The sequence below is a fragment of the Fusarium musae genome, chromosome 6 (assembly GCF_019915245.1).
Source record: "Fusarium musae strain F31 chromosome 6, whole genome shotgun sequence".
NCBI classification, from domain to species: Eukaryota; Fungi; Ascomycota; class Sordariomycetes; order Hypocreales; family Nectriaceae; genus Fusarium; species Fusarium musae.
In genome coordinates, this window is record NC_058392.1 from 1,609,205 (window position 1) to 1,633,907 (window position 24,703).

The 24,703-nt window shown below is 49.2% G+C and overlaps 8 protein-coding genes across 8 annotated transcripts; 5 read left to right on the forward strand and 3 right to left on the reverse strand.

Moving 5' to 3' along the window:
- Positions 1-399: 399 nt before the first annotated feature.
- J7337_008369 (uncharacterized protein) lies at positions 400-2,754 on the forward strand (the record flags this gene model as incomplete). Its single annotated transcript, XM_044825988.1, has 1 exon — positions 400-2,754. The coding sequence occupies one exon, from the start codon at positions 400-402 to the stop codon at positions 2,752-2,754; it is 2,355 nt and encodes a 784-aa protein (XP_044678905.1).
- Positions 2,755-4,973: 2,219 nt separating this feature from the next.
- Positions 4,974-6,548, forward strand: J7337_008370 (uncharacterized protein; the record flags this gene model as incomplete). The annotated part of the gene is made up of 1 exon (XM_044825989.1): positions 4,974-6,548. The coding sequence occupies one exon, from the start codon at positions 4,974-4,976 to the stop codon at positions 6,546-6,548; it is 1,575 nt and encodes a 524-aa protein (XP_044678906.1).
- Positions 6,549-7,287: 739 nt separating this feature from the next.
- Positions 7,288-8,078, reverse strand: J7337_008371 (uncharacterized protein; the record flags this gene model as incomplete). The annotated part of the gene is made up of 2 exons (XM_044825990.1): positions 7,288-7,827; positions 7,881-8,078. 2 exons carry the CDS (start codon positions 8,076-8,078, stop codon positions 7,288-7,290), a joined length of 738 nt encoding a protein of 245 aa, XP_044678907.1.
- Positions 8,079-8,423: 345 nt separating this feature from the next.
- Positions 8,424-10,255, forward strand: J7337_008372 (uncharacterized protein; the record flags this gene model as incomplete). Its single annotated transcript, XM_044825991.1, has 3 exons — positions 8,424-8,559; positions 8,637-8,763; positions 8,827-10,255. The coding sequence occupies 3 exons, from the start codon at positions 8,424-8,426 to the stop codon at positions 10,253-10,255; spliced, it is 1,692 nt and encodes a 563-aa protein (XP_044678908.1).
- Positions 10,256-10,558: 303 nt separating this feature from the next.
- J7337_008373 (uncharacterized protein) lies at positions 10,559-11,986 on the reverse strand (the record flags this gene model as incomplete). Its single annotated transcript, XM_044825992.1, has 3 exons — positions 10,559-11,184; positions 11,237-11,825; positions 11,948-11,986. 3 exons carry the CDS (start codon positions 11,984-11,986, stop codon positions 10,559-10,561), a joined length of 1,254 nt encoding a protein of 417 aa, XP_044678909.1.
- Positions 11,987-15,634: 3,648 nt separating this feature from the next.
- J7337_008374 (uncharacterized protein) lies at positions 15,635-18,349 on the forward strand (the record flags this gene model as incomplete). The annotated part of the gene is made up of 1 exon (XM_044825993.1): positions 15,635-18,349. The coding sequence occupies one exon, from the start codon at positions 15,635-15,637 to the stop codon at positions 18,347-18,349; it is 2,715 nt and encodes a 904-aa protein (XP_044678910.1).
- A 362-nt stretch (positions 18,350-18,711) lies between these two features.
- Positions 18,712-19,242, forward strand: J7337_008375 (uncharacterized protein; the record flags this gene model as incomplete). Its single annotated transcript, XM_044825994.1, has 2 exons — positions 18,712-18,813; positions 18,892-19,242. 2 exons carry the CDS (start codon positions 18,712-18,714, stop codon positions 19,240-19,242), a joined length of 453 nt encoding a protein of 150 aa, XP_044678911.1.
- Positions 19,243-19,696: 454 nt separating this feature from the next.
- J7337_008376 (uncharacterized protein) lies at positions 19,697-20,777 on the reverse strand (the record flags this gene model as incomplete). The annotated part of the gene is made up of 2 exons (XM_044825995.1): positions 19,697-20,580; positions 20,669-20,777. 2 exons carry the CDS (start codon positions 20,775-20,777, stop codon positions 19,697-19,699), a joined length of 993 nt encoding a protein of 330 aa, XP_044678912.1.
- Between the last annotated feature and the right edge of the window lie 3,926 nt (positions 20,778-24,703).

The window sequence follows — 24,703 nt, forward strand, 5'->3', positions numbered from 1 at the left end:
CGCAGTGCGGAGCAGCGCGTCGGGTGCCTGCCGCAGTGGCCCGGCATGAGCACCTTCTTCTAATAACAAACAGCGAGTGCAAACGCTGCTCCTCCTTCCCTCTTCTTTTCTTCACCCTCCCTTCTCTCCCGTTCTTTACCCTTCATCCTTCTTTGCAAGCTTCTGCCTGAGATTAGCTACCAGAGGGATCATATTCTCCGAGTTTCCGTTTCCGTTTCCGTTTCCACTTCTACTCTTGCTTTTTATATCGTCAACTTCTTCGTTCGGTACTTTAACGAGTCTCATTACGTCTTGTTAGTATTCGATATGGCATCATCTGCTTCCATCGTGTCGGCCCCTGTAGGACGAAGTGTTTCTACCTCTGGAAATGTGAGTTCGGGTCACCCGGCCCTAGAAATTATGTCACTGACATTGTGCTCTCAGAAGCCACTGGAACCATTGTACGCTCTTTCTGTGAGCGAGTATGTGAATAGACACGAGAATGGTACCATGATCGAACAACGAAATGAAGAGACTATATTAAAACGGTTTAATGATCTTCGAACCCCCTTCAAGGCCTGGCCCATAGCCCAAATTGATTCCTTGGCCAATTCTTTCACCACGACCTGGCTCCTCCTTGTCCCGGTCCCTAAGCAATGCGAAGAAGTCATCTTTCCCGCGCTCACTGACAACTTCCGCATCGAGTTTGAAGAAAGAATAAATCTTTCGAACAAGACCTATTCTCTGGTCAACTTGTCAGCAACACGTGTCAAAAATCCGTATGAGGATATGGAGACCATCGTCGGACCAGAAGTCGTGAAGTGTGCGGCCTTCAATATCCAAGTGCCACGTGCGGTGAAGAACGACGAAGGTGACCAGGAGGTTCTCGAATTAATGGATCATATGAAGACAGCCTCTGCACTTGATAACTTTGAACACATTACATTGGATCCAACGAGTCAACGACATGTCTTCATCACATGGGAGACGTTTTCGAATACCTACGAGGCCGAACTAGCTGCACTATATCGCCTAACTGGAGGTTGCCAAATTGAAAGTCGACAGGTCAGCCCAAAGTGCAAGGCTGCTTTTGAGACAATACTGAAATTCAAGCGATCAAACACGAGTGTTGTGAACCTACACGACATTTTCCCGCACCTTAGGAACCCGCACCACCCAGACCATAGGGTTCGGAGAGCCATTCTGCGACGATTCCGATCCTTTAATAAGGACCACGTGGCAGCATTTCAAGGATTACAGACCATACCGAACGGTCTCTATTTTGTGAATGGATGTCCCGGTGCGGGCAAGACAGAATGGAACATGGTCGTTTCTGCTCTGATTCAGTCAGTACGTCGTCCAGGCGCGAAGAGGCGTTACAATCCCATTCTATTTCTCGTCGACCTCAATAAGACTGTCGATGATGCTGCGGACCGTTACTGGACCTTGGCCAAGGAGTGTGGCCTTCATCTTCGCATCATTCGAATGCACGGCTGGCCTTATGAAATGAAGAACAGCGAGAGACTGGGCACGAACCAGGCACAAGACAGTGAACAGCAGGCAGACTTCACAAAAAAGTTTTTGACAACTGGAAGCATCGCAAAGGCTTTGAACGGAAGAAACCCCAACAAGGCGCCAACGCTGGATGAAGCTGCCTGGGAGTACTACGAGAAACACAAACATGGTGGCTTTGTGGCGCTCAAGAAGGTGCTCACGCGAATGGAGGCTAAGGAAGTCTTGCACCACGACGACTGGAAATGTCTGCGGAACGAAATTACCAAACTGTACACCGCGGTTTTGAAGCAGACAGACTTCATAGCCACGACACCCGTGGCCGCTTATGGCGGCTTCGCTAAGCTTTTTAAGCCGGATGTCATATTTATGGATGAAGCACCCCACGCCAGAGAGCTCACGACGCTCATACCTATCGCCTTCTTTGAGCCAATTGCTTGGATATTTACAGGTGATGTCAAACAGACTCGACCTTTTGTGAAGAGTGGCGATGCACGCGATGCCTTGAAGAAAGGGCTTGAGATGAATCCATATTCTGAGCAGCTACGTCTTAGTCTCATGGAAAGGGCCAATCGACTGGGGGCGATCAATTGTTCATTGTTGATTAACAAGCGAGCGCACGGCAACTTACACAAGCTGCCGTCGGATCTCTTCTATGGCGGAAAGATGTCATCTGGTTACCCATCATCGAAGCAGTTCCCCGAAACGGTTAGCTACCTGAGACGACACCTTGAGGCTCTCGGTAGTGGACAAAGATTGAACGCGAACCGGGCTGTTGTTGCCCTTTCGGAAAGCAAAGAGGAAAACCATTGTCAGAGTTTCTGGAACCCTGTGAATCATCGTTGGGTCTTGGCTCAAGTCAAAAAGCTTTTGCAGGACGCGGCATTCCGAACGATCACAGACGGGAAGCCTGGACGTGTGATGATCGAGACACCATATAGTGTCTCGATGCGTCAATACGCACACGTGGTGAAAGGTTGGCCAGTTGAGTGGCAGGAGAGGACAGAAGTCTTGACAGTAGACAAGGCTCAAGGTAATCAGGCAGATGTGGTTTTCCTCGATATGGTGAGAACCACAAAGCCCGGTTTCATGGATGAGGCACAACGCCTCAACGTGGCAATAACCAGAGCCAGACAAGCGGAAATTGTCCTGATGCACCCTGCAATGACTTTTCGCTTCCGTCAGGGTAAGCGGGTACCAACTGATTACACATCGAAGGTCTGGGAGGATGCAGTTGCGAACGACCGCTTATTCGTGGTCTGATTGTGAAGTCTTCGAGAGGAATTCGAGGATGATGAAGAGAAGCATGTCTTTCGGTGTTTGTAGCTGTTTGTGTTTGAGCACTTAAAGTTCAGTTGGTTGATAGGACAAATTGGGTCTGTATTTTTATTAATTAAAGGATGTTGGGTTGAGCCAAAGCCGAAGTGTATCGAAGCTTGTACACCGTTTTTCTAAAAAAATGTTGAATGAAAGAGAAATGTCGACAATTATTGCTACCCGCTCCCCTCCAGTCAAGATATGAAGTTAAAACAAGGCCACAGTGCTCCATACCCGATGGACTAGCTTAGTATGTAGTGTCTTGGAGGCAATCGAGCCACACTGGGGTCGGTGTTGTGGGTGGTGGGGGCATGGCTTGGCAACGAGATTGGGGATCTTGTGAAGCATGAATGTTGAATTGAGAAATTGGGATAAATCTTCATGTCCGAGTTTTCACTGCTTGCGAGACGATGGTAAATGTGACGGTAATGTTTAGCGAAGGGAATGATAGTGCTTACTCGAGAAAACCGGCATTAGCTCAGGATATTCCCATTGAAGAGAAGCCAAGAATAAGGGTCTAATGGATCTAGGTACGTAGAACAATGGCCCAAGGTTGGCTGCAAGGGTCTGAGAATTATAAAGATATCCTTTTTATCAGAGATCGGTCCACTCTTTGAATGTAACTAATTATTATTTATTGTATTTGCACGATTTTATTACAGATACATGACTTGATAAATATCCAAACCCAGCCATGGATCCTATTTGATATGATGGGTAATAATTACACCTTATCAGAGACGAGAGTAACGGGATGACAATAATCTCGCACGATGAGTGCCAGCAGACTGATCCGAAATGGCAATTCTCGATCCTTGCCTTACTCCCACTCGCTCACAAACACTGGAGAGGACGGGGCTGAGTCTTGGCTTGTAGGGCCAGCGAATAAGAACATCTTCCAAATACAGAGCTATCAGATCTAATGGTAGCCCACCGCGAGGTTTCAGCAAGGAGGACATTATGCAGCCAATTTGACAGTTCTTTGAGTAATCATTGCTCTCTCGATACCTACGTATTCACAAATGCATTTATTTATAGGACTTGGCTGCAAATTATCATCGGCATTATGGGGCCAGTAGCTTGAGACCAGCTGCTGCTTGACGAAACCCGCGGTCGAATGAAAACAAGGAACAGTGACATGGCCTCCCGATGTGACGATGTGATTGTTGCTGATGCTGCTCATCTTCAACCAAAAGGAAACAAGGTGAGACAGATCAAGAGAAACGATCCTGACGTAGTAAATGAAGTAGGTAAGCTGAAAATTATAGACAGGACTGTTGAAGCCAAACAAGTGATTGAATCGTAAATTGTGTTGAAACTGGGTGACCCTGATGACGCCAGGGGTGAGTTGACAAAGTCAAGATGAGTGTGGCTTAGACTGACGGAGCTTCGGGCGGGAAGAGGGGCCTAAATGACCGCCCATGTCCAATGAAATATCGCCTCCGTTGAGCTACTTTAATCTGGCAAGGGGATACAAGAAAACTGATGATCTCTATTCTCAAGACAAAAACAAACGGGCATTAGTCACTGTAAACGTCGTGAGTCATGGACTAATTATTTTTGATACCCCCTTACAGCGCTGAAGGTTTTCTTACCCCCAGGGGCCATGGGCAGTTGAAGACGTTAGGAGCCCTGAAAAGGCGCGATAAAAACCAATTGTCAGAAGGTGGTCGCTTTGCGCTTGGCCGCTGACGACCACTCCCCGGATTCCGCCATGACATTGCATCTCACTCATGCATGAATCTGTCTCTCACAACGATTGATCATGAGTACACTAACTTCCTAACACTTAAAGTGATCATCCCTTAATCCCCACCATATCTTCCGATTCATCGGCTGGACCCTTTCAACAAAGCACAAGCCTTCCACGGGGCTCGCTGTGTCTCGCGCGACTGCGACGGCGGCCTCCCAAGACCAAGACCAAGACCAAGACCAAGACCAAGACCCGAGCACCCAGTGTTATACCGGCCACCCCGCCCCATTAACCTAACCCAGCAATACGAAAAGAAGCATCACCACTCGATCAGCTGTCCCAGTTCTCAGCTACCATCAGCTCTTGCCGGCTGCTGCTGGCTACTTCCCCATCCGCCACTTATTCCTCGAACCTGGCGTGGTCCAATTAGATGGATACTCTGCGATGTCTAAGTCGGAGGAAGAGCCATGCGATGAGTAATCTCGAAACCAGAGGCGTCGTGTTGAAACGCCAGCTCAGCGATGGAGGAATCGCGGGTGTTGTTGTTGGTGTTATCGTGGGCATTGCGCTTGTTGTTCTTTGCTCGTATCCCTTTATCATCCGCCGCATCAGACGCCGAAAACAAACATCTCTCCACGGCCCCCCTCACACGAACGACCTAGAGATTTGCGAAGTTCCAGCAACTGGAGCCCCAGGGATAGATGATAATCAACGCCGCCTGTCCTCACAAGACTCTTTCAAACCTTCAGCAGAAAATACGCGTGGGGGAGTTGATGGATCTGTCAAAGACTTGAATTGGACAGCCCACGATGGATTTTTGCAGCAAACCAATGGACAAGGTCAACCGGACTACGTTCCTCGAATCGACACAAATTATGGCTTTGGAAATGCTCAGCCAACTGCCGCCGACGACTCAATACCGCGCTCAGCACCGTTCGGCTCCGATGAGAATCATCATGAAGAGTACATGCCGCAGTCTATTGGTGATGCACCCCGTGCTGTTCTTAATGGGACCAGTGCGGATTACTATAGCCCATCCGTCCCCTCGGAGGCATTTGGCATGTATTCGACTGAGGAGCCCCGACCTCAGCCTGAACGCTCATGGTCGCATGGGAGCTCCTTGAGATATAATTTAAAACATATGTTTAGTCGCAAGAGCACGCGCGACCAGTCTCTTAACTCACCAACATCGCAATCCCTGGCTGAAAACCTCGATAGCGTACCCAGAGCACAGGATGGAAGTTTTCAACGGATCACTACAGCAGGACGACCGACCGAGTCTCCTACTGACATGACTGCTCCGGCGACCGATTCTTTGCCTGTACCTTCGGCTACCCAAGCCTTGGGCTCCCCGATCGCTTTACCATCTACCCTGCCAAAGGGGGCTGTGCAAAGTCCCCCAGATTCCCCACCGATCACTTTCAACTTCAACGCGTCCCAATCCCCTCCTAGCCATCCCGCTCCTGGTACCGTGAATCCCATGGATATCATGCCTGCATCGACAGAAACCGAAGTATGGCACAGGAACGACTACCAATTATATGTATCGCAATCCTCACCTAACCAGCCACCCCCCTCGGCAGGGCCTGCCACGCATGAAGGACCTGTGGACTCGCCGTCGCCGTTAGCCCTCCCTCCTAGTGATCCTCAACCCCAGCCTGTGCCCATAGTTCACTCACCTACACCGACCCAGAGTCAAATAGCGTTTAAAACGGAGGAGGTCGATGACAATCAGGATATCTCTATGTCTGAAATTCCAACGGCCAACCGCTTGAGTCCTCTACCCGACAGTAGTATTCGACACCCCAGCTATCCCTCTGATGCGTCTACCCCCTTGCCTGGACCGGCATTCACCAACCCTTCATCGCTCAGTACACCTGCGACACAGCTTGATACCCCTTCACCTCATTCTGGTACATCTTCCGACTACCGACATAGTGTGTCACCAGGAAACACTGTGAGCAACCCGTCACCAAGCAATGGTTCACACGCATGTGATGAACCTGGCTGTAACCAGGTGTTCGACCAGCCGCACAAACTCAAGTAAGCTTTTCTTTGCCTGACTGATCCAACTCGCTCATTGACCCAACAGGCATCATCAACGATATCATACGAAAGATCACAAATGCCCTTATCCAAACTGTGGCAAGGGATTCGGGACTAAGACACATCTCCAGCGGCATGTCAATGATCGACATGAGAGAAAGAAAAAGTTCCACTGCGCTGTGCAAGGCTGCGACTATTCAAGGCAAGGGGGAAAGGGGTTCCCTCGCAAGGATAACTGGAAACGACATATGACAAAGATTCACAACGTGGATCAGAGAGACCTCCCAGAACCTGTGGAAGTCGACCAGGAGATGGGCGGCACATAAGGACACCTGCTCGCGACTTCATCTTATTTGCTGCTGTAGATATGGGATATGCCCGCCGCATCTTGCATTGTACTATGTGCCATCTAAATCGGCCACTGACTGACAAGCCTTAGCACTTTTGCTGGGCTCTCTGTTTACTTACTTTCCTTTTTCATTACAGCCATTTGATTCTTACACTCGTTCAAAGTTGGCATATTTGGGTATTAGAAGTCAAGGAATCAGCACAAAAATCAATGTTAGGACATGTAGGACTATTCGGGCGTTAGGTCATGGGAAAACACATATTCGTCTAGCAACGGACGAGCCAGGCGTGTTCGTTCTTGGGTATCTATTAATTCGACAGTGTACAAATGAACTATTCCAATACAAAGGGTGCTATTGGGCATCATGGTTTCCGGCACATGCTCGCTCCATTCAGCTTAGGTCTTTGATGATTTTCCTGACAAGCTTCTTCTGTTCTTCGACATCTAATCTCTTCTCATCAGTCTCCAGTACTGCCCTCCCAACAGCGATGACCGTTTTCACATTTTCACTGTCAACCCAGAACTTGCCATTGCGTCCTGTAGCTGTCTCAAATTGAAGGCCCGCGTTGCCGAGCTCTTCCAGCACCACAACCTGGCCTTCTTGCACACTCTTGGGCATCATCAGACGTCGAGCCATCCCAAGTGACACGGTGTAGAGCATTCCGCCTGTTAAAGGGCCCAGACCCTCGGATTTTCCTGTTGAAGAAGATACGCATTCGATCTCTGGGTCCATGTGGCGGTTGGCGAGAGCAATCCGTGCGTACACCAGTGCACCCGCGGTAAGCTGAGGACGGGTCTTCTTCGTGGCGCCTTCGAAAGAAAGTTGTGGTAGAAGAGCAGGCGCGGTATAGTCGGAGAGAGTAACATAGAATAAGTCGGCAGCGCTGCGCTGGACGGTCCCGATGACGAGCTCACCGACGCGAGGGGTATACTGTCGATTGGTTAGTCGACGGTCTACGGCCTGGAGTAAATTCAGAGGCGAACCTTTCCTCGAGCATTCTCTACACGAATTGCATTCTTTTGCCGATCAGTTACAAGTTGGCCAGCGACTGTGGGAACGATGTCGTTGGGAGGCACATGTCGTAGGCCAGGACCGAGCCGCAGAGGCTTCTTAGGATGTGAAGGAATAAGAGACGGATCAATGATATCGCCTGGCAGTACGAACACCGCATCAGATGCCATGATGGGAAATTTGACGAGTAATGCTTCGAAATGTGACAGTTAAAAGCTGGAACTCCGATGTGACAACTTCAAAACCATGAGCAAAGGCGGCATGTGGAGAACCGATAACGATAACGTGAATACCTATCAGTGGCCGATCAAGAAAAATGTGGGCGATGCGATTAGCGGGCAGTTTTTTTCCAATCTCTGAGGGAAAAGAAAAGAAGCCCCACTAACATCCATCACCAACTTGCACTCGCCCTCCAAAATCTTGACACCTTTGAACCTCAACTCGACAGAAGCACAGAGTCTTGACTATCTCTTCCTTTCCATACGCATTCACAAAACTCCCTTCCGACCGACCTAATGAGTGACAACGCTGGAGCCAAGGGCCCTGAGCCTGGCGATCGAGTTGCCATTGGTATTACCTTTGGTAACTCCAACAGTTCCATTGCCTATACTGTTGACGACAAGGCCGAGGTGATTGCCAACGAGGATGGAGGTATGTTATAGACCGATTTGAGCTGTGCCCCGTGATACTGTCACTAGGTCGCGTGCTGACTGTTAGCTGCTTGATAGACCGACAAATTCCCACCGTTCTGTCTTACGTCGACGGCGATGAGTACTACGGTGGACAGGCCAAGAACTTCCTCGTTCGCAACCCCGATAACACCATCGCCAACTTTCGAGACTTCCTCGGCCAAGAGTACGCGACCTTTCCGCCACAGCCCCAATTCTGGAACCAAGGACACTGACAAGATGCCTTCAGATTCAAGTCCATCGACCCTACCCACTCTCACGCCTCCGCCCACCCCAAGGATGTGTCTGGCACCGTCGCTTTCTCCGTCAAGGACAAGAATGAGGAAGAGACTTCGACCGTTTCTGTTTCAGAGGCCACTACTCGATACCTGCGACGGCTTGTGGGTTCTGCCTCCGACTACCTGGGCAAGAAGGTCACCTCTGCCGTTGTTACCGTTCCCACAAACTTCACCGAGAAGCAGCGAGAGGCCCTGATCAAGGCCGCCAACGATGCCGACATCGAGATCCTCCAGCTTATTTCTGACCCTGTCGCCGCCGTTCTGGCTTACGATGCCCGTCCTGAGGCCAAGATCGAGGATAAGATTATTGTTGTTGCCGACCTGGGTGGCACTCGCTCAGATGTTGCCGTCGTTGCTTCAAGAGGTGGTCTCTACACTATCCTCGCCACTGCTCACGATTACGAGTTTGCCGGTGTTCATCTGGACAATGCTCTTATGGACCACTTTGCTAAGGAGTTCCAAAAGAAGCACAACATCGACCCCCGAAACAACACTCGCAGTCTTGCAAAGCTTCGCCTTGAGTCTGAGGCTACCAAGCGAGCTCTGAGCCTGGGAAGCAACGCTCAGTTCAGCGTCGAGAGCTTGGCGGATGGTTTCGATTTCTCTGTTACTATCAACAGGATACGATACGAGATGGTTGCTCGCAAGGTTTTCGAGGGCTTTAATCGACTCATTGAGGGTGTTGTCAAGAAGGCCGGTCTCGATGTTCTTGACATCGACGAGGTTATTCTGTCAGGAGGTACTGCTCACACCCCTCGTATTGCTAACAACCTCCGTGGTATCTTCCCTGAGACTACCGATATTCAGGCTCCCGCCACGAGCGTGTCCGCCATCAACCCTTCTGAGCTCCTTGCTCGCGGAGCTGCCCTCCAGGCCTCTTTGATCCAGGAGTACGAGGCCGCCGATATCGAGCAGTCCACTCACCCTGCTGTCACCACTGTCAAGCACATCTCCAATGCTATTGGTGTTATCACCGTGGGTGCTGACGGCGAGGATGTCTTCACCCCCATCATTGCCCCTGAGACCGCCGCCCCTGCCCGTCGCACTATCCATATTCCTGCTCCTAAGGAAGGTGGCGATGTTCTTGTTAAGATTGTTGAGGGTAACACCCACATCAAGGTCACCAAGCCTGAGCCTAAGGCTAAGGAGGAGAATGAAGACAAGGATGAAGACGACTCCGATTTTGATGATTCTGATGAAGAGGAAGAGGAGACTCGGGAGAAGATCTGGAAGATCGGCAACCCTCTTGCCGAGGCCGCCATCAAGGGCGTCAAGGCTGGTGGCAAGGTTGAAGTCACGATTAACGTTCTAGCTGATCTAGGCGTCACCGTCACAGCCCGGGAAGTTGGCGGCAAGGGTGGTGTGCGAGGAAACATCTAAGTCTGGAAGCGCTGGACTCAAAAGCAGGAACTTTGATTGAAAAGCCGCAATGATTTTATGAGTGGGTTTATAAAGGGGGGTGGGTTGGCATGCAAAAAGCACGGGATTATTGGTAGATTCTAGAGGACACAATAGAGGTTTGTCAGGGATGAATTGAAACAAAACTTTTAACATTTACAAGAATAATGTCGAACCATTTCGGCGGAAGCCATCCAGGCAACATGATTAAACAATCAAGAACTCCAGCCACCTCTTCGAGGCCGTGAACAAGCTCAGTTTCGACGTCTAAATTAGGCCCTCTCTTCACATTACCTGGTTACCATCACCCGGTAATCGCCAAGCTATAAGGTCGTTTCGCATATCATCCTCTCTAACCTCGCGGGTTCCTTTATAACTCACTTCGCGCATTAGGTCGCTATCAAGTGTCATAGTAGATGTCATGCTCGCCATGCTACGCGCGTGGTCGAGGTGGTGCTCATGAATGCGTACACCTTTGCGTCGGTTCGACGGAGTAACTGTAACTGTGGAGAAGCTCTTGTCACTCGAGTTACTTGGTGTGCGGCGATGTGAGGAGCCAGCTGGGCCGTTATTTTGGTGGTTGTGCGAAGGTGAAGCAGTTCTGTGTGAGTGGTGGTGATGATGGTGATGAGGGTGAAGGAGATTATGAGTTATACGGCGAGTATCGCGGGCTCGGATGGTATCACGTGGACCCATATCGTCGCCATCGTCTTCTCCATCAGTGACAGGCGAAGCATTATGAGGTTTAGTTTTCCAGCCGTTACCTCCGTTGAAAATGTCCTCAATGACCTCTTCAGCGGAGTGCTCGTTCGGTTGCCGGCTCCACGAGGCAGCGAGAACGCTTCGGTATAGGTCTTGGAGCTCAGCGGCGTCGCGAGGCTTAGACAAGTTGGGGACCGCGGCAGCAATTGCTATATATTGTCAGCAGCACGGAATGATATGGAACGAACCAGTTCAACTTACGCCCAGCGTCATCCTCTATTGCCTCGCTCATGATGCCTCCAATTCCTCCAAAGACGGGAGCCGTTTTCAGAGGAGGAGCTACGTAACTCCGTTCGCCGTCGACCTGGATCATGAGGATACTAATCTTCAACGTACTGTTGACTTTGCTATCCTGCATGAGATATCTCCTCACGATGCCATCCTCGACAACATCTGAATCACGGCGCGGCCGTGATGTACCACCCCTTGTCGGGCTGACTCCCATACTGTTACTACGCATGCGACCAGGCGATGCGACATCCTTGACGAAGGCCTCGCTCTCTTCCACGTACTCACTCAGGTTCAGGCGAACAATACCAAGGGTGACCTTTTCTGTCAAGCCAAATTCCTGTATGACCTCAAACTCCATGAGACATTCGGTAAGGTTGTTATTGCGGTCTATCGATATACGGATAGAGGGTATTGCGGTGACGAAGCCCCATTCAACTCTGTGGTTGGCGATAGGGCATTTCTGCGTGCGCCCGCGATGCTCCGCGGTCATTGAATGAGAGAGGTGCCATTTGACAAAGGCCTGACCAGAAACGAGCGGCACGTTGTTGAGGTCGTAAATCTAGGAAGTATAAGTCAAGGTTTCCTCATAGAGTGGCTGGATGTACCTTGAGGTGAAGGTCGAATTTTGGCTGGAGTACGAGTTAACCTGAGTTGAATTTGAATATTGCGATAAATCCTTACCTTCCGGGCCTTGCCAACTTCAGGTTTGAGAAAGCCCATGTTAGCAAAGATTGTCAGGATATTCCCTCTCTTAAGGATTCGCAATGCCTAAGCTACGACTATATGGGTAAGGTAGGTAGGGATATAGCGAGCTCGCTTGAGCGTAACTGTGACGGTATCTAATCTTACGACAGACCTCCGTAATGAGACTGCAGTGAGTGAATGGGTGCTGGTTGCAATATCGCCGAAGCTAGATGCCAGAGAATATATATACTCGAAATGGCCCGCGTAATGCACCGGAAATGCGAACCTTGTGGGGATGCGGCTTACTTAAAGAGGCCATCCCCCTCTGGATCTACCTCTGCTTAGGTTATTTGGTGTGGGCTTTGGCTTTGACTTTGACTTTGGGTTTGGCTCTGGTCCGCCAGGCAATTCCAACTCTAGTGGGCTCTACCAGCGACTGACCTAAAGATACGGAGGTCCCCTATGGCGCTGTATCTGGTGGAACGGTTGCGGCCGTTTGAACGTGGAATTGAATCTGACCGTAAGGTAGTCAGCGATGATAAGATAAGCCCGTGATTGAAAGTTGATGATCCCAACGTGAATGATGAGGATATCGTCATATGCAATTCCAGGAATCGGATCCCATGTTGGTTGAAGGAAGGGTGCCCCCTGTGACTTTACGCCACGAGAGACGCAACAAGCATAGCCACAGGAGGCTGATGGCCCTCCTGACGGGATTACGTACCAAGAGTATCTACTTCGGGAGCCAATACCTGTACCGGCCCCGGTGCGTCAGATGTCACGTGATATCTACACTGGGCCCGAAAGATTGGAAGTGCCTCTAATGTGTCGTAACAGACGGTCCTAAGATGGGACCAGGAAACGAATTGAAAGACAATTGACTGTCCTTCGGGGGCAAAATAAACTTAGCAAATAGTATCCTAAATTTAGCAAAGGTACCTATCTGAAGCCTAGCAAAAGGTATCCTAAACCTCACAAAAGTTATCCTAAACCTAGCAAAAGGTATCCTAAACTTATACTAAGTTACCTAAATCTTTATATCAACTTTCCATGAAATCGGCAGCTTTTCCATGGGCGCAGTAATTGGACTTCAACCTAAACAGCAGGGCGTCTGATTTCTTAATGCGTTCAAACAAGCTTGTGGCATGCTGAAGGCCAAAGAACGACTGCCAGTCCTTGCGGTCCAATGTCGCCACGACGGGCCCGAATTACTTATTGTCTCCGACAAAAAGAAATGATGCCTCGGACATTTCGCCACAGGGATGAGAGACAATGATTCTGGCATTCCAGCGGCTTCATTGAGGTCAATAAAGTTGTACTCAAGCCCAGTGTGGTTTTTGATCTGACCGAAGGCAACCGGCGTACAGCCAACGATGACTGTTAAACTGGCGGCCTAGATGAGGAGTTGGCGGGCATGCTGCTCATTGTCATCATGGTTAAGGATGAATGCCTTGGGGTCTGTGATCTTCTGATGGTACGCATCAAGGTAATCGTTCCACTCAGCGGGATTCTCACGCGCAAGCCTCTTGGCATATTCAGAAAGTGTAGTCCGAACCCAGACAAGCTGATGACTCGTTGAACCTATCCTGAATCTGATGGTTGATGTAGTTTCTAAGGCATCTATCCCCGCGAAGTCGCATGTAGCTTATTTTCTGTGCTGATCAGGTCGGGTTCCCTACCTATCTGATTAAGAGAATGTGTTATTCATCTCTTTCTTTTCGAGGCATGCCTGAATTCCTTTTAGACATTCGGACTTGGGCATCATTCCAAAGCTGATTCTCTGTGACAAGCTATGCGGCTCTGTGGATGATAACAGCGCCTATAGCCTCCTCCTGCTGATTAACCCGGGGTTCGGTTTCCCAAGCTTTGGGGAGTTGTGGGGGACTCTTTGCTGAGTTTAGTTTATTATTAGCATCCGCATCCTCTTCTTGAGTCCCCAGTCCTCTTGCTCCCCAAGGAGTCAAGGACTGGTGAGAAGCTCTGCTGAAAACGACTTAGCTTCTTAAAAACCTTGTTCGATTTTGAGCTGAGAGCGTAAGCGATCCTGGCAAGGCGAAATAGTCTGAAACAGAAGAGGAACAGGGGGGGGGGGGGTAGTTAAGCCGGCGAGAGAAGAGATAAGAACTATTCTAGGTACCTATAGTTATGGACTGAGAACCAACGATGAGTTATTGCAAACAGAACTCTGAACATGATGTACTATTCTCAACCTTGATAGTAAGTCCGGAGAGAAAGTCTAGGCTAACGGCATGATTGAAGTCTTTCCTGGTTATAATTCTGTGCCTTAACCGCCTGGCCTGTGTGACCATACAGGCCCAACAGTTCCCTCTCCTCACGGGAGAAGAGATGACAAAAGAGACAACTTGTACTATTTTGCACAATCTTCTCTCTCGATCCTCAAACACCCATTTCCCGATCTGTCCTTAGGCCCCCTGCTGCATTGCAGGTTGCATCGGTTCCCTACGATGGCGTTCTCAAAAGAAGCAATATACAACAATTATGAGACCTTGGAGTCCGATGCTTCGGTAAGATTCCTCATCGGTCACCTCTCACCATGGACCTTTAGCATATTTCACAACAATGTGATCGAATAAAAGTGAGAGGTCAGACATGTATTGTGGAAGCGATCCTGCAAAAGGGGGACGATCGCCGTTGAGTCCTGATCTGTCTTTGTCAAAATCATTTACCTTGTTGAGAATGTGTGACTACTTCTTTGTATGAGCTCCCTCTTTGCCTACAGTGAAGGTGGCCCTCTTGCTAACCGCCAAATGCAAGGTCGAATTTCGGTGCCAACATCATGCTTGGATTGTTCGAAAGTGGTGCCCAAAATACGAAAGATCGCAAAGGCCATGTACGCCTAATGTTGTTGATCCCCCAGAATTTTGGTATGCTCTCTTATGACATCGATCTGCGTTAGATGCGTTGAGACACTAATAAGCTGATCGGGTTCTAGGGGCCATAAGATGTGTTCCAAATGCCAACCTCCGGGACAATTGGCAGAAGCAGTGAGGAGACATTACAGTGTTACGGGATGGAGCTAGAATAGACGATTCAGGGAAGCTCGGTGGCCTCATCATCACGCCTTGATCAGAATTCATTTTCTCGTCATGGCTTGGCAACCAAGTTGAACCAAATATCTGATCGTCTCAGATTGGCAACGTCTAGGACGATTATCTGGCGAATGGCGCAAACTTGACAGCTTATTATACCCTTACTAGAGGCGTTCATATGTATTTCGATGTTGGTGTTTGAGAGTTTAAATATTGAAAAAAAGAATTGCTGATTTAATCAACCATTTTGTTGCAAAATGTGTCAAAGCCCATGTTGGACAAGCTCATCCTATATAAATAAAGGAACCTTCGCATGGTGGCCAGCTCAGAAGAACTGTCCTGGCCTGGTGGAACGGAACTGCATTGTGGCCAACGGTCTATCTTTTGCAGACAATAAATAATGAAGGGAAAAATAAATCGACCGACCCGCCCTCTCCTAATAAATCAAGCTCCCCTACCTCCCTGCCTAAGGTATTCACATGTCATGATGGCGGTTCAGAAATGATGGCTTCCATGGAGGGTCCGTCAAAAGCTTATCGATAAAGCTTTTATTTTCTTTCCGTCGCGTTTCGACGTTCACTTGAAGGTGACCAAGAACTCCCAAATTTGACATCTTCACGACAAATCTCTCACCATGGCTCCGGGATCTTCTACCGGAGCCCAATCTGGGCCGGACAGTAGAAAGCGAAAGGCCGACACGCCGGTGTCGAATGGCCGCAGGGAGAAGCGCTCTGTCGTTCATTCTGCGCGCAGCATCCCTGCACAACCCGCCGAAGCTGCACTCAAAGATGGCGAACTCGATCTCCAGGCTTTTGTGGCCGCCCACGAGTTCGAGATTCGCGCTCTTGAGCAGAGCATGGCCACATCGAAAGCTGTTGCTAGCAGTCGCGCCTTTCAGAAGGTACCCAGAGGCTTACGCCGCCGCACAGCGAGTCACAACCCCAAACGGGTACCGCGCCGACTTAGAAAACGTGCGCTTAAAGAGATGAAGGACGACAACACTCCGGTCGTCGAAGCCAGAAGGAGGAAACCCAGAACAACGCGAGCAAAAATAAGATCCGAAACAGCACGAAAGTTGGGAATATTAGCAGCGAGGAAACGCAAGGCTAGCCTAGGGAAGGCGAAGCAAGATGGAGATGTCAGTAAAGAGAAAGCATTAGCTGTAGTAGGAAGACCGCCGAGACCAAAACTTCGACGAAACGAACTCAACGAACCTCCAAAGCCAAAGTCCAAGTTCCGCAAGCGGCAACTGAACAAAACATGGTTACCAACTCACTCATGGCATGCGAAAAGAGCACGCATGACTGATCCGTTGGAACCTTTATGGCGGTTCGCTATCCCATTGTCGCCAAACGAAAAGATATACCGACCTACACATCGAGCTCAGGGCGACAGAGGCGCGGTTGTATGGGAGATGAGCTACATGAGCACAATTGGACTTTACGGTAGGCGCGCTGGCATAGAACGTGTGTTGAAGCGTATAGGGGTTGTTCAGGATTCATGTTGGAACGACAAGGGAAAGAAGTGGAGGATCGGAACCCGCTCATGGACCGGTGTTCTAACTCGGGCAATTCAAACCGGACAGCAGAATCAAGTCGACCGAAAGATGATCGGACCATGTACTATCTTATGGAACCCCGAGCCACCGGCACAAGATGATAACCAGGAGCTAAAACAAGAATCGAGACAGGTTTTCTTAAGGATCCACCCATCAGCCTTCCTCGAGCTGTTTAACGAGTTACTATCTTTAATAAAGCAGGAAAACCCTCGGCTTTACATCGAAGATCTTCGATTTGAGATTGGAAGCTTAGACTTGACAGGACCGGGATCTACAGAAGCTCTGCTAGCTATATTGCGTACTTATCCTGTGAAGGAAAAGAAGGAAACAGATCATACCGAGCTTTTTCAAGGGCTGGCCGGTTTGACAAATGCTGCCACTCTCCCTGCTGGCGCGGTATTGGGGTTCTCGGTGCAGGATCCCCGTCTTCAATATCCCCCAAGGCGCCTGGAGGTCTCCGAAGACCCAGAGTCGCAACTTCAACTCCTCGAAAGGATAGCGTCGTGGTCGGCCGAGGAGAATTTGAACCCGTATGCCTTATTCGATCGTGACACTCGTCATGCCGCGTCCTGCCTCCCTTCACAGAAACAAATCGATAGACGAAGAGCAAAAAGTGCTCCCGGAACCATCTTGAAACTTACAGGAGATGATCCCCCGATCCCGGTCATCCTTTTGGCCTCCCGCACGGATAGAGGCACACAGAAGCAAGGTACATGGACTTTGCTTGCACCATGGAAGTGTATACAGCATCTCTGGTACTGTTTGGTACATTATCCCCTTTCTTCAGGGGGCAACCCGCGATTTGCAGGCTTGAACGAGATTCGACAGGTCACCTTCGAACGAGGTCAGACTTGGTTCCCTGGGGATTTTCCTGGAACCAAGGCTGGTGCTGCATGGGAGCTCGAGGAGCGTCGAAAAAGAAGAGCCGCTTGGGAGAGACGACCAAAGAGCAAGAGAACCGCATGGGAATCACTTGATCTGGGCGGTGGAAGGAAGGGCGAGATTGGCGATGGTCTCGCTAGCAATTTTGAGCTATTGTTCAATGCAGGAGATTCGCGCACCAGCGAAGAGAACAATACGGAGGTTGCGATGGACGTAGACCAGGACGAAAATCCAGCTTCAACAGAATTATCGAAGCCACAAGAGCCACGCATTTACCAGCTGCACCAAATCACGAAAGCGGCTTTTAACCAAGCCGTCGCATCTCCTTCTACCTCTTCAACAATACCGACAAACGCTCTTCTTGGCGTCCGTATATCTCTGATCTCTAGGGGCGTTGCCACATCCTGTGCTCGCATCTATCGCCTCCCATCTCGTCCTACCACAGCTCCACAGTCCTCTGAAGCCGAAGTTCCTGCCACTATCCCCCCAGGTTCATTATCTACACCCTCCTCGCTTCCCTATGATCTTCGGACCCAATGGCTTTCTCAAGCCCGGCCGTCTCTGTCTACAAAGAACAAAACATCGAGAACCTCGGTGCCCCGCGACTTGGACTTTCTGAAGCGTCAACTTGCCGCTGAACTCGTCTCTAAACCTGCGCCTTACCCTCTTACGCCGGCCAATGAATCCGACATGGATGGCCATCCCCTTGTTCCTAACGCCGACGATCTCGTTGGCTTCGTCACCACCGGATCATTTAGTCTGAGCGAGGGTCACGGTATGGCCATTGGTTCAATCGCGATAAACAAGGTTTTAGACGATGTCAAGGAAAACGCAAAGGAAGGACGATATTGTATTGTTAGAAATGCGGGCGAGAGCGTCGGGTGGCTTGCAAAATGGGAGGCTATCTAATAATGTTACGATATGAACATCAACCGGCATACTGACCCGGTATTTGCATTCTTCTTTACGGATATCATGAGTGTGATTGGCGAGGCATGCATGCATTTATACCCATGCCTAAGCCTGATACGCAGGCATTAGTTTACTAGTAATGAGAATAATGACGCCAGGGGTTCTGAATTTATAGATGTTCATCAAGCAGGGAAGCGAAAGGCGCCATTGACATTCTTGCCGCGGGCAGAGCCCTTGGATGAGGGGTCACGCCCTTCAACACCATGCAGTACGACACTCAACCCTCTTCCTCGTTTCATTGCTTTTAATTTCGAACACTACGGTCTCATTGCTACTATCACTCGTATAAAAGAAACCCAATGGCCTCAGAAGAATACCCTACAAGCGTCTCTGGCGGATGTCTCTGTGGCTCAGTTCGCTACAGGCTGACATTTCCATCTGGCCATGACTGGAAGAGAAGCGTACGTCTCACTTCCTATTTCTCAAATCTCACTGTACTAACCATCACTTGGCAGTGCTCAACCTGCCAATGCTCCCAGTGCCGTAAGAATGGTGGCTCTCTCATTGCATGGCTTCAGTCAGTCCCTGCCTCCAGCGTAGAGTTCACCTCTCAGGCGACGCTATCGCGATACCACGCGTCACCAGACGCAGCGCGGGGCTTCTGTTCCAGTTGCGGCAGCTGGCTCTTCTGGCGCAATGAAAAGTCGGAAAAGATCAGCATGTCTGTTGGAGCATTTGACAAGGAGGACCTCAAAATCTGGGGCCAGCAGTTATCGTATTCGAAGGTCCATCTTTGGTCCGAGGATGCGATCGAGGGTATCACGGATCATTTGCCTGGAGAGAAATGGAAGTATGATAATCAAGGAGAAGGGGCTGAGAGGATAGCATGAGTGGCACCACACGCAAAGTGTTTTCTATATATGGTTATATTCGTCATCGTGTGTTTGCTATAGAATAGGGTAGCCAGAAATGTTAGATAACTGATGCCCTTCGTTTGTATGTATTTGCTGTTTGCCCTAGATGCCTATATGCAGGAAGCCTATCTAGGTTGCTATAGGCAATCTAGCTTAAGTAAACACTTTAGGACTATTATAAATAGTCCTCTCTTTCTATAGCTAGTTTATAAGAATCAAGCCTTTTCCTTCTATTAAGAAGAAATGGTACTAAGAGTCGTACTGGTGGTAGTGGCAGTGGTATCGTCGAGTATTCCCTTGAAAATGGCTCTTTTCCAACGCCTGGCCAACATCATAACCGCTGTTTCTGGCAGTGTCTGTGCCGTATATCCCGTGGAAACGCCGAATATAAACAAATCTAAATCGAAAGGCCCAATGAACCAGAACCTTTTTAGTCCTCTTCACTAATCTCGCTTTCATCCCCATCGGGGTCTTCTTGTTGGCTGTTCTCCAGGTTTTCGAATGCGTCCTCGAGTTCTTTGGCGAGATCGACTTCTAGCCCTTCCTCTCCTTCCTCTTCCCCGTCTACATCCATAGGGTCGGGCCCATTGTCATATTGGCTACGGTTGTTGACAGGGCTGGGCAGCTTGAACTCAAAATCTGGATCATCATCTTCCTCGCCATCGGCATCATCACCTTCAGACTCGCGCTGATCCATGAATTCATCAAAGCGGCGCACAGACGGGAAGGCAGGCGAGAAGTCAGTCCTACGCGCTGTGTTGGGGTCGGCGCCAGGATACTCGACAAGAAGACCACCATCGTCATCATCCTCGTCCTCGTCCTCCTCTTCAGGGGCTGGTGTACGCTTCTTGGGTTCGGCAGATTTTGACTGTTCGTTGGATTGAGGTACTGGTAATGAGAGCTCGATATTCCTGGGGGCCTGCTTCTTCTCGGGCTTGCGCTTGATATCCCTCTTCTGTGTGGTGGGTTTGGCGCGTGCTTTGGCATTGGATTTGTCGGATGCACTCTTTTCAATCTTTGTGTTTGTTTTTGATGCGCTATTTGACGCACTATCAATGTGAGGATATTGACGACGGAGACTGTCAGCATCGGCGTTACCAGGCAGTCGGGTGACGTTCATGTTGAAAGTAGAGTCGACAAGATCGAGGATAAAGGCCTCGCGGCTGGGGTCGAAGTAAAGAACATATTGGCCACTATCCTTATTTCTTGTCCCTGTGAATGCATACTTTGCGTCGTTATCGGTATATGTGAGATCGTAGGATGCCGTCTTTCCGGGGATAGAGGGTTTTATGCGAGCCAAGTTGGGGGCCGAGTCTGACGAGAGTGTCGGCTTGTGATTGTCTTGGAGTATTGTAAGTACCATGGCATGACACGTCGAGCTTGGAGGTCAAGAAAGACTTACACTTGATACCGGTGAAGATCTCGTTGGATGTCTTGCCTAAGAGAGCATCGCCGAGGATGACGGGATAGTTGCCCGTCTTTGTCGGATCGATCAGGCCAGCCGCTGCCATAGTTTGATGCGCGACAGGGCGTGAGGTAGCAAGGCGCGAGAAATTGAGGGTATAATACCGGTTTCTATGATGAATAGTATGGTAATATGATATATTTTTGCTGAAGGATATTGTCTCGAGTCGTTCAAAGTTCAAGTTGACGCGCGGGTTGAGGAAAGGGAAGTCTGGAGGAGGAGGGTCTAGAGTCTAGTAGAACCCGAGAAGATGGGGCCGAGTGGACGGGTTCAAAGTGGGGAGACGCCAGCAGGGGGGAGCAGGCCACTAAGGTACCTAATAAGAGGAGCAAGTGGAATAAATAAATGTTCGTATTTCATCAACGTCGATAGAATTACGATAGGTACTGTCGATAGTATCAACAATCTCCAAGTTGAATTGGGAAATGGCAAATCACGAAGGTAGAGGCGAATATTGATTGCATGCTTTCAGGTCGTTGAATCCTTTGTTTTGTACTTGGATCCTTTGATCAGGGTTGTCGCGAGCTGACTTGACTTAAGGTAGCTTAGGTTCCATTAATAATAGCCTGACTCCCTGTTCTGTTGTAGCCTGCTGAGGCAGTGAACCAACTTGAACAAAGGGGCTCACCAAAGCCCCCATTCAGAGCAGCAGGGAACAAAGCACTTTCAGTTCCACTACCAAAGCTCATGTGATAAGCCTTGTCAATAAGCATGTCGATAAGCATATACTGTCCTCGATTATTAGAGTGCCAAACTCCGTGCCTCCAATGAATAGCCTTGAACCCCTAGCAGCCGATTCTTAGTTAGTAGGTACCTAGGTTCGTGACACATCTCACAAATAACCTCAGTGTCGCCGTTGCATAGGGCAGTCTCTGTTCTAAATTCACGCTGGATGTAACAAAAGAGCATTAACTTAGGGGTAGTAACTCTGCTGAGAAATCTGACTGCGTCTTGGCTATCGCAATCTGCGGCCTCTTCAAGATCCGTGACCTGCTTTCTGTCTTTCCAAGCCTTAGGGCTCTCTCAAACCATTGTCAACAGCTGTCTGACCTTGCCGCTATTATGTCCGAATATTTCGGTGCTTTTGATTCGTGCTGTCCATAATAAATAGCTTCTCTACCTTGCAAACGAGTTTATGGAAGTGATATATATCACTTGAAATGATAGGCATACGTCTAAGAAAAATTATGGATGAGCTAGAAAGGGTGTCGTAACTCGCAAACATGCCAGAGCAATGTTTTCATACTAGCAAAAACATGTAATATAGCTTTATCCTAAACTAGATGTCCTGCTATGTAACTTGTATACATCCTGCTCATCATCTATTGTCCGAAGCAGAACGTTTTGAGAGCATTATAAATGGATCGCCAGTTGGCTGGTTCAACAAGAACGTGATGTTTCCAGTATATTCGACGCCTAGTGTGAAGTATGCCTCACCAGAAGATCAGTATGCATACCGCCAGAATCTGGACAAGAAGCTGAATAGCCAGAGCTCCAGTAGTTACAGAAAACTATTTGGCACACATCCAGACTCGGCTGGGAACAGTATCAAGTGTCAGTGTTCATATGGCTATTTTGGCTAAACGATTAGTTTTGATAGATCCTTGGTGTGTGAGAATATCACAAGTGCTTTGGTTTTGAAGTTCATGCATGTTCCAGATTGTAATCTCCTAGTTTGTGGCAGATATGAGAACTCATATTCGATATATGTAGGTCGGCGAAGTTCACAAGCCTCCATCAATTCTGTTTTCTTTATGCAAGGTGGCAGAGCAATGCCGGCACACCGACATTCGGCATTTCTTTTGCCCCCTTCCCTTACTTGCGTCTGAATCTTCCATACTCACGTACTCAATACTCTTCTTCTCAAGACCTCAAGACGCATTGGCTATAATAAGCTAAGTTAGTGTGTGGAGTCGCATATATGGAACCACGTTAGAGAACTACACAAACTACTATAGCCGACGTCGGTCATGCTGGCAAACATCGAGATCCCTCTTTGGCCTATTTCTGATCTGCCCTGTCTGCCTCAATGGTGCATTGCTGAAACCCGTGTGCTAGTGGCCGGCTGGCACGAATAGGTAAGAGACATCCAACAGCCATTGGTGATGAGTCAAGACATCGATCAACAATAGTGCACGCTCTCATGTACCGGTTGCTCGGGGCTGGCGTTGATCACAACGCCGGCATCGAGCCTTGGGCACGGAAATGATGATGCACGGGGTTTTGAGATTCAGAACAATCCCAATACCGTGCTCCCTTCCGAACAAATATGTATTGTTGAGCATCCGAGTGTCTTATGCGCTATAGCAAGGGGGTTAATAAGAAGTCAGCTGTCGGCGATGGGCTTCGGGAATCGTCGATCCGACGTCGATCACTCATGCAGCCCGCTTTTGTTCAAGGACAAGCGACCTGTGGGGATATAACAGAACAAACGAGTCCAGATTTCCATCGTTTCAACCGCGATGCTGAGTGGCCACGAAAGGTTCTGAGGCCTGCGTAATTATAACGAGGTGGCATTTCTTGTCTCGAACATACTCATGCCTATTCGTTGGTTTTTATCAAGTTTGGCAGTAAATCGTATCCGCCGAACGTTGCAAAACACTATACGCTGAAACTAGATAGTTCAGCTAAACCAGACCTAATTTCTGGATGATCTCGTCTCATCCTCCCTTGTGGTCCGGGCAACGTGATTGGAAAGCGAGCGTGTTTAGGCTTCACATCCCCCGCTAAGTTTATGACTCGAATAGCTCGATTATGGCATAGAGTTCAAACTCGCAAGCCATTGGCTAACGATAGCAGTTTTTAGTTCCCGTGAGCTTGTTCTTGGGGGGAAACTCAAGAGCGTAGCTCCCGCCAATCGACTTTTAGTGTTGACCTTCAAATGGCGTCGGCTGGTAGAGTGGTCGCAGCTACTGGGGGCTAAATAAACTAACCATTAACTGATCGGCCGATGCCTCGGCCGGGCGGGAGGTTTGAAGGCTGAAGCCTTGTTGAAACGAAACTCAAATGGGGTCGGGTGCTTGCAGAGTCTGCAGCAACACGAATACTTGGATGGTAGTTATGGTGTAGTTCGTGGTTCAGAGTTTCCGATATTTGGCAGAGGCTATACAGGGTCCCATTGAAGGGTTGGCAAAAGAGCACTTGTGTTAATTAGTCCTCCTGCATGCGCATTATGCACATCATCTGCAGCCATCACTAGTCCGGCCGGGCAGAAGGGCTGAGCGAGAATTTGGGATATAGGCAGGCACCTGAGCTTTGGGTTAAGAGTATTAGCACAAGTTACATTGTCCTCCACTGACCGCAAGGATTGCTCGAAGTCAAGACTGACAGCCTTTGATGCGAGTTCCAGACATCCATACCCATTCTCATGCCGATTTACCCATCTGCCACCTCCCTTATTGTCCAAGTCTCAGAATTCACTTAGTTATACGATACGACAGCTGAACAACAACAGACTGCGGCACGCCCTCACCGGACAACAAGAGCTGAAAACGGACCCGATCTCATCCAAAGGTTAGCCGGAACAGCAAAACTGAACCCTTGCGTAAAGGCTATCTACTCTTTGAGGTTGTCGCCCCGAGACACGCGGGTGATCTGCCGTCTAGGGATATCAAGATCTACGCTTGTCACAAACATTTCACATTCTCATCTGACACAACTTCAGCCATTGATCGAAAATTCCGAGATTCGTCACATTGCGGCTGCATATACGCCTGCACAATGTTCACCGCTGCCTCCTCTGCGGCTCATTAACAGGAGATCGGATGACTTTTTGACATCCCCCCGGAGTGTCGTGGTAGTACGGAACCGACGTCGCCCAGGCCAGACAGGTAGACGGACAGTTGGGGAAATGAACAGGCGATGATCGTTGGTAGAAAAAGCATTTACAAGCCACATTGGATCGCGGCGGTTGCCGTGAAGCAACTCGTCTGAGCTTGGCATTGAAATTGATAATTCGCTCCAAGAACCATA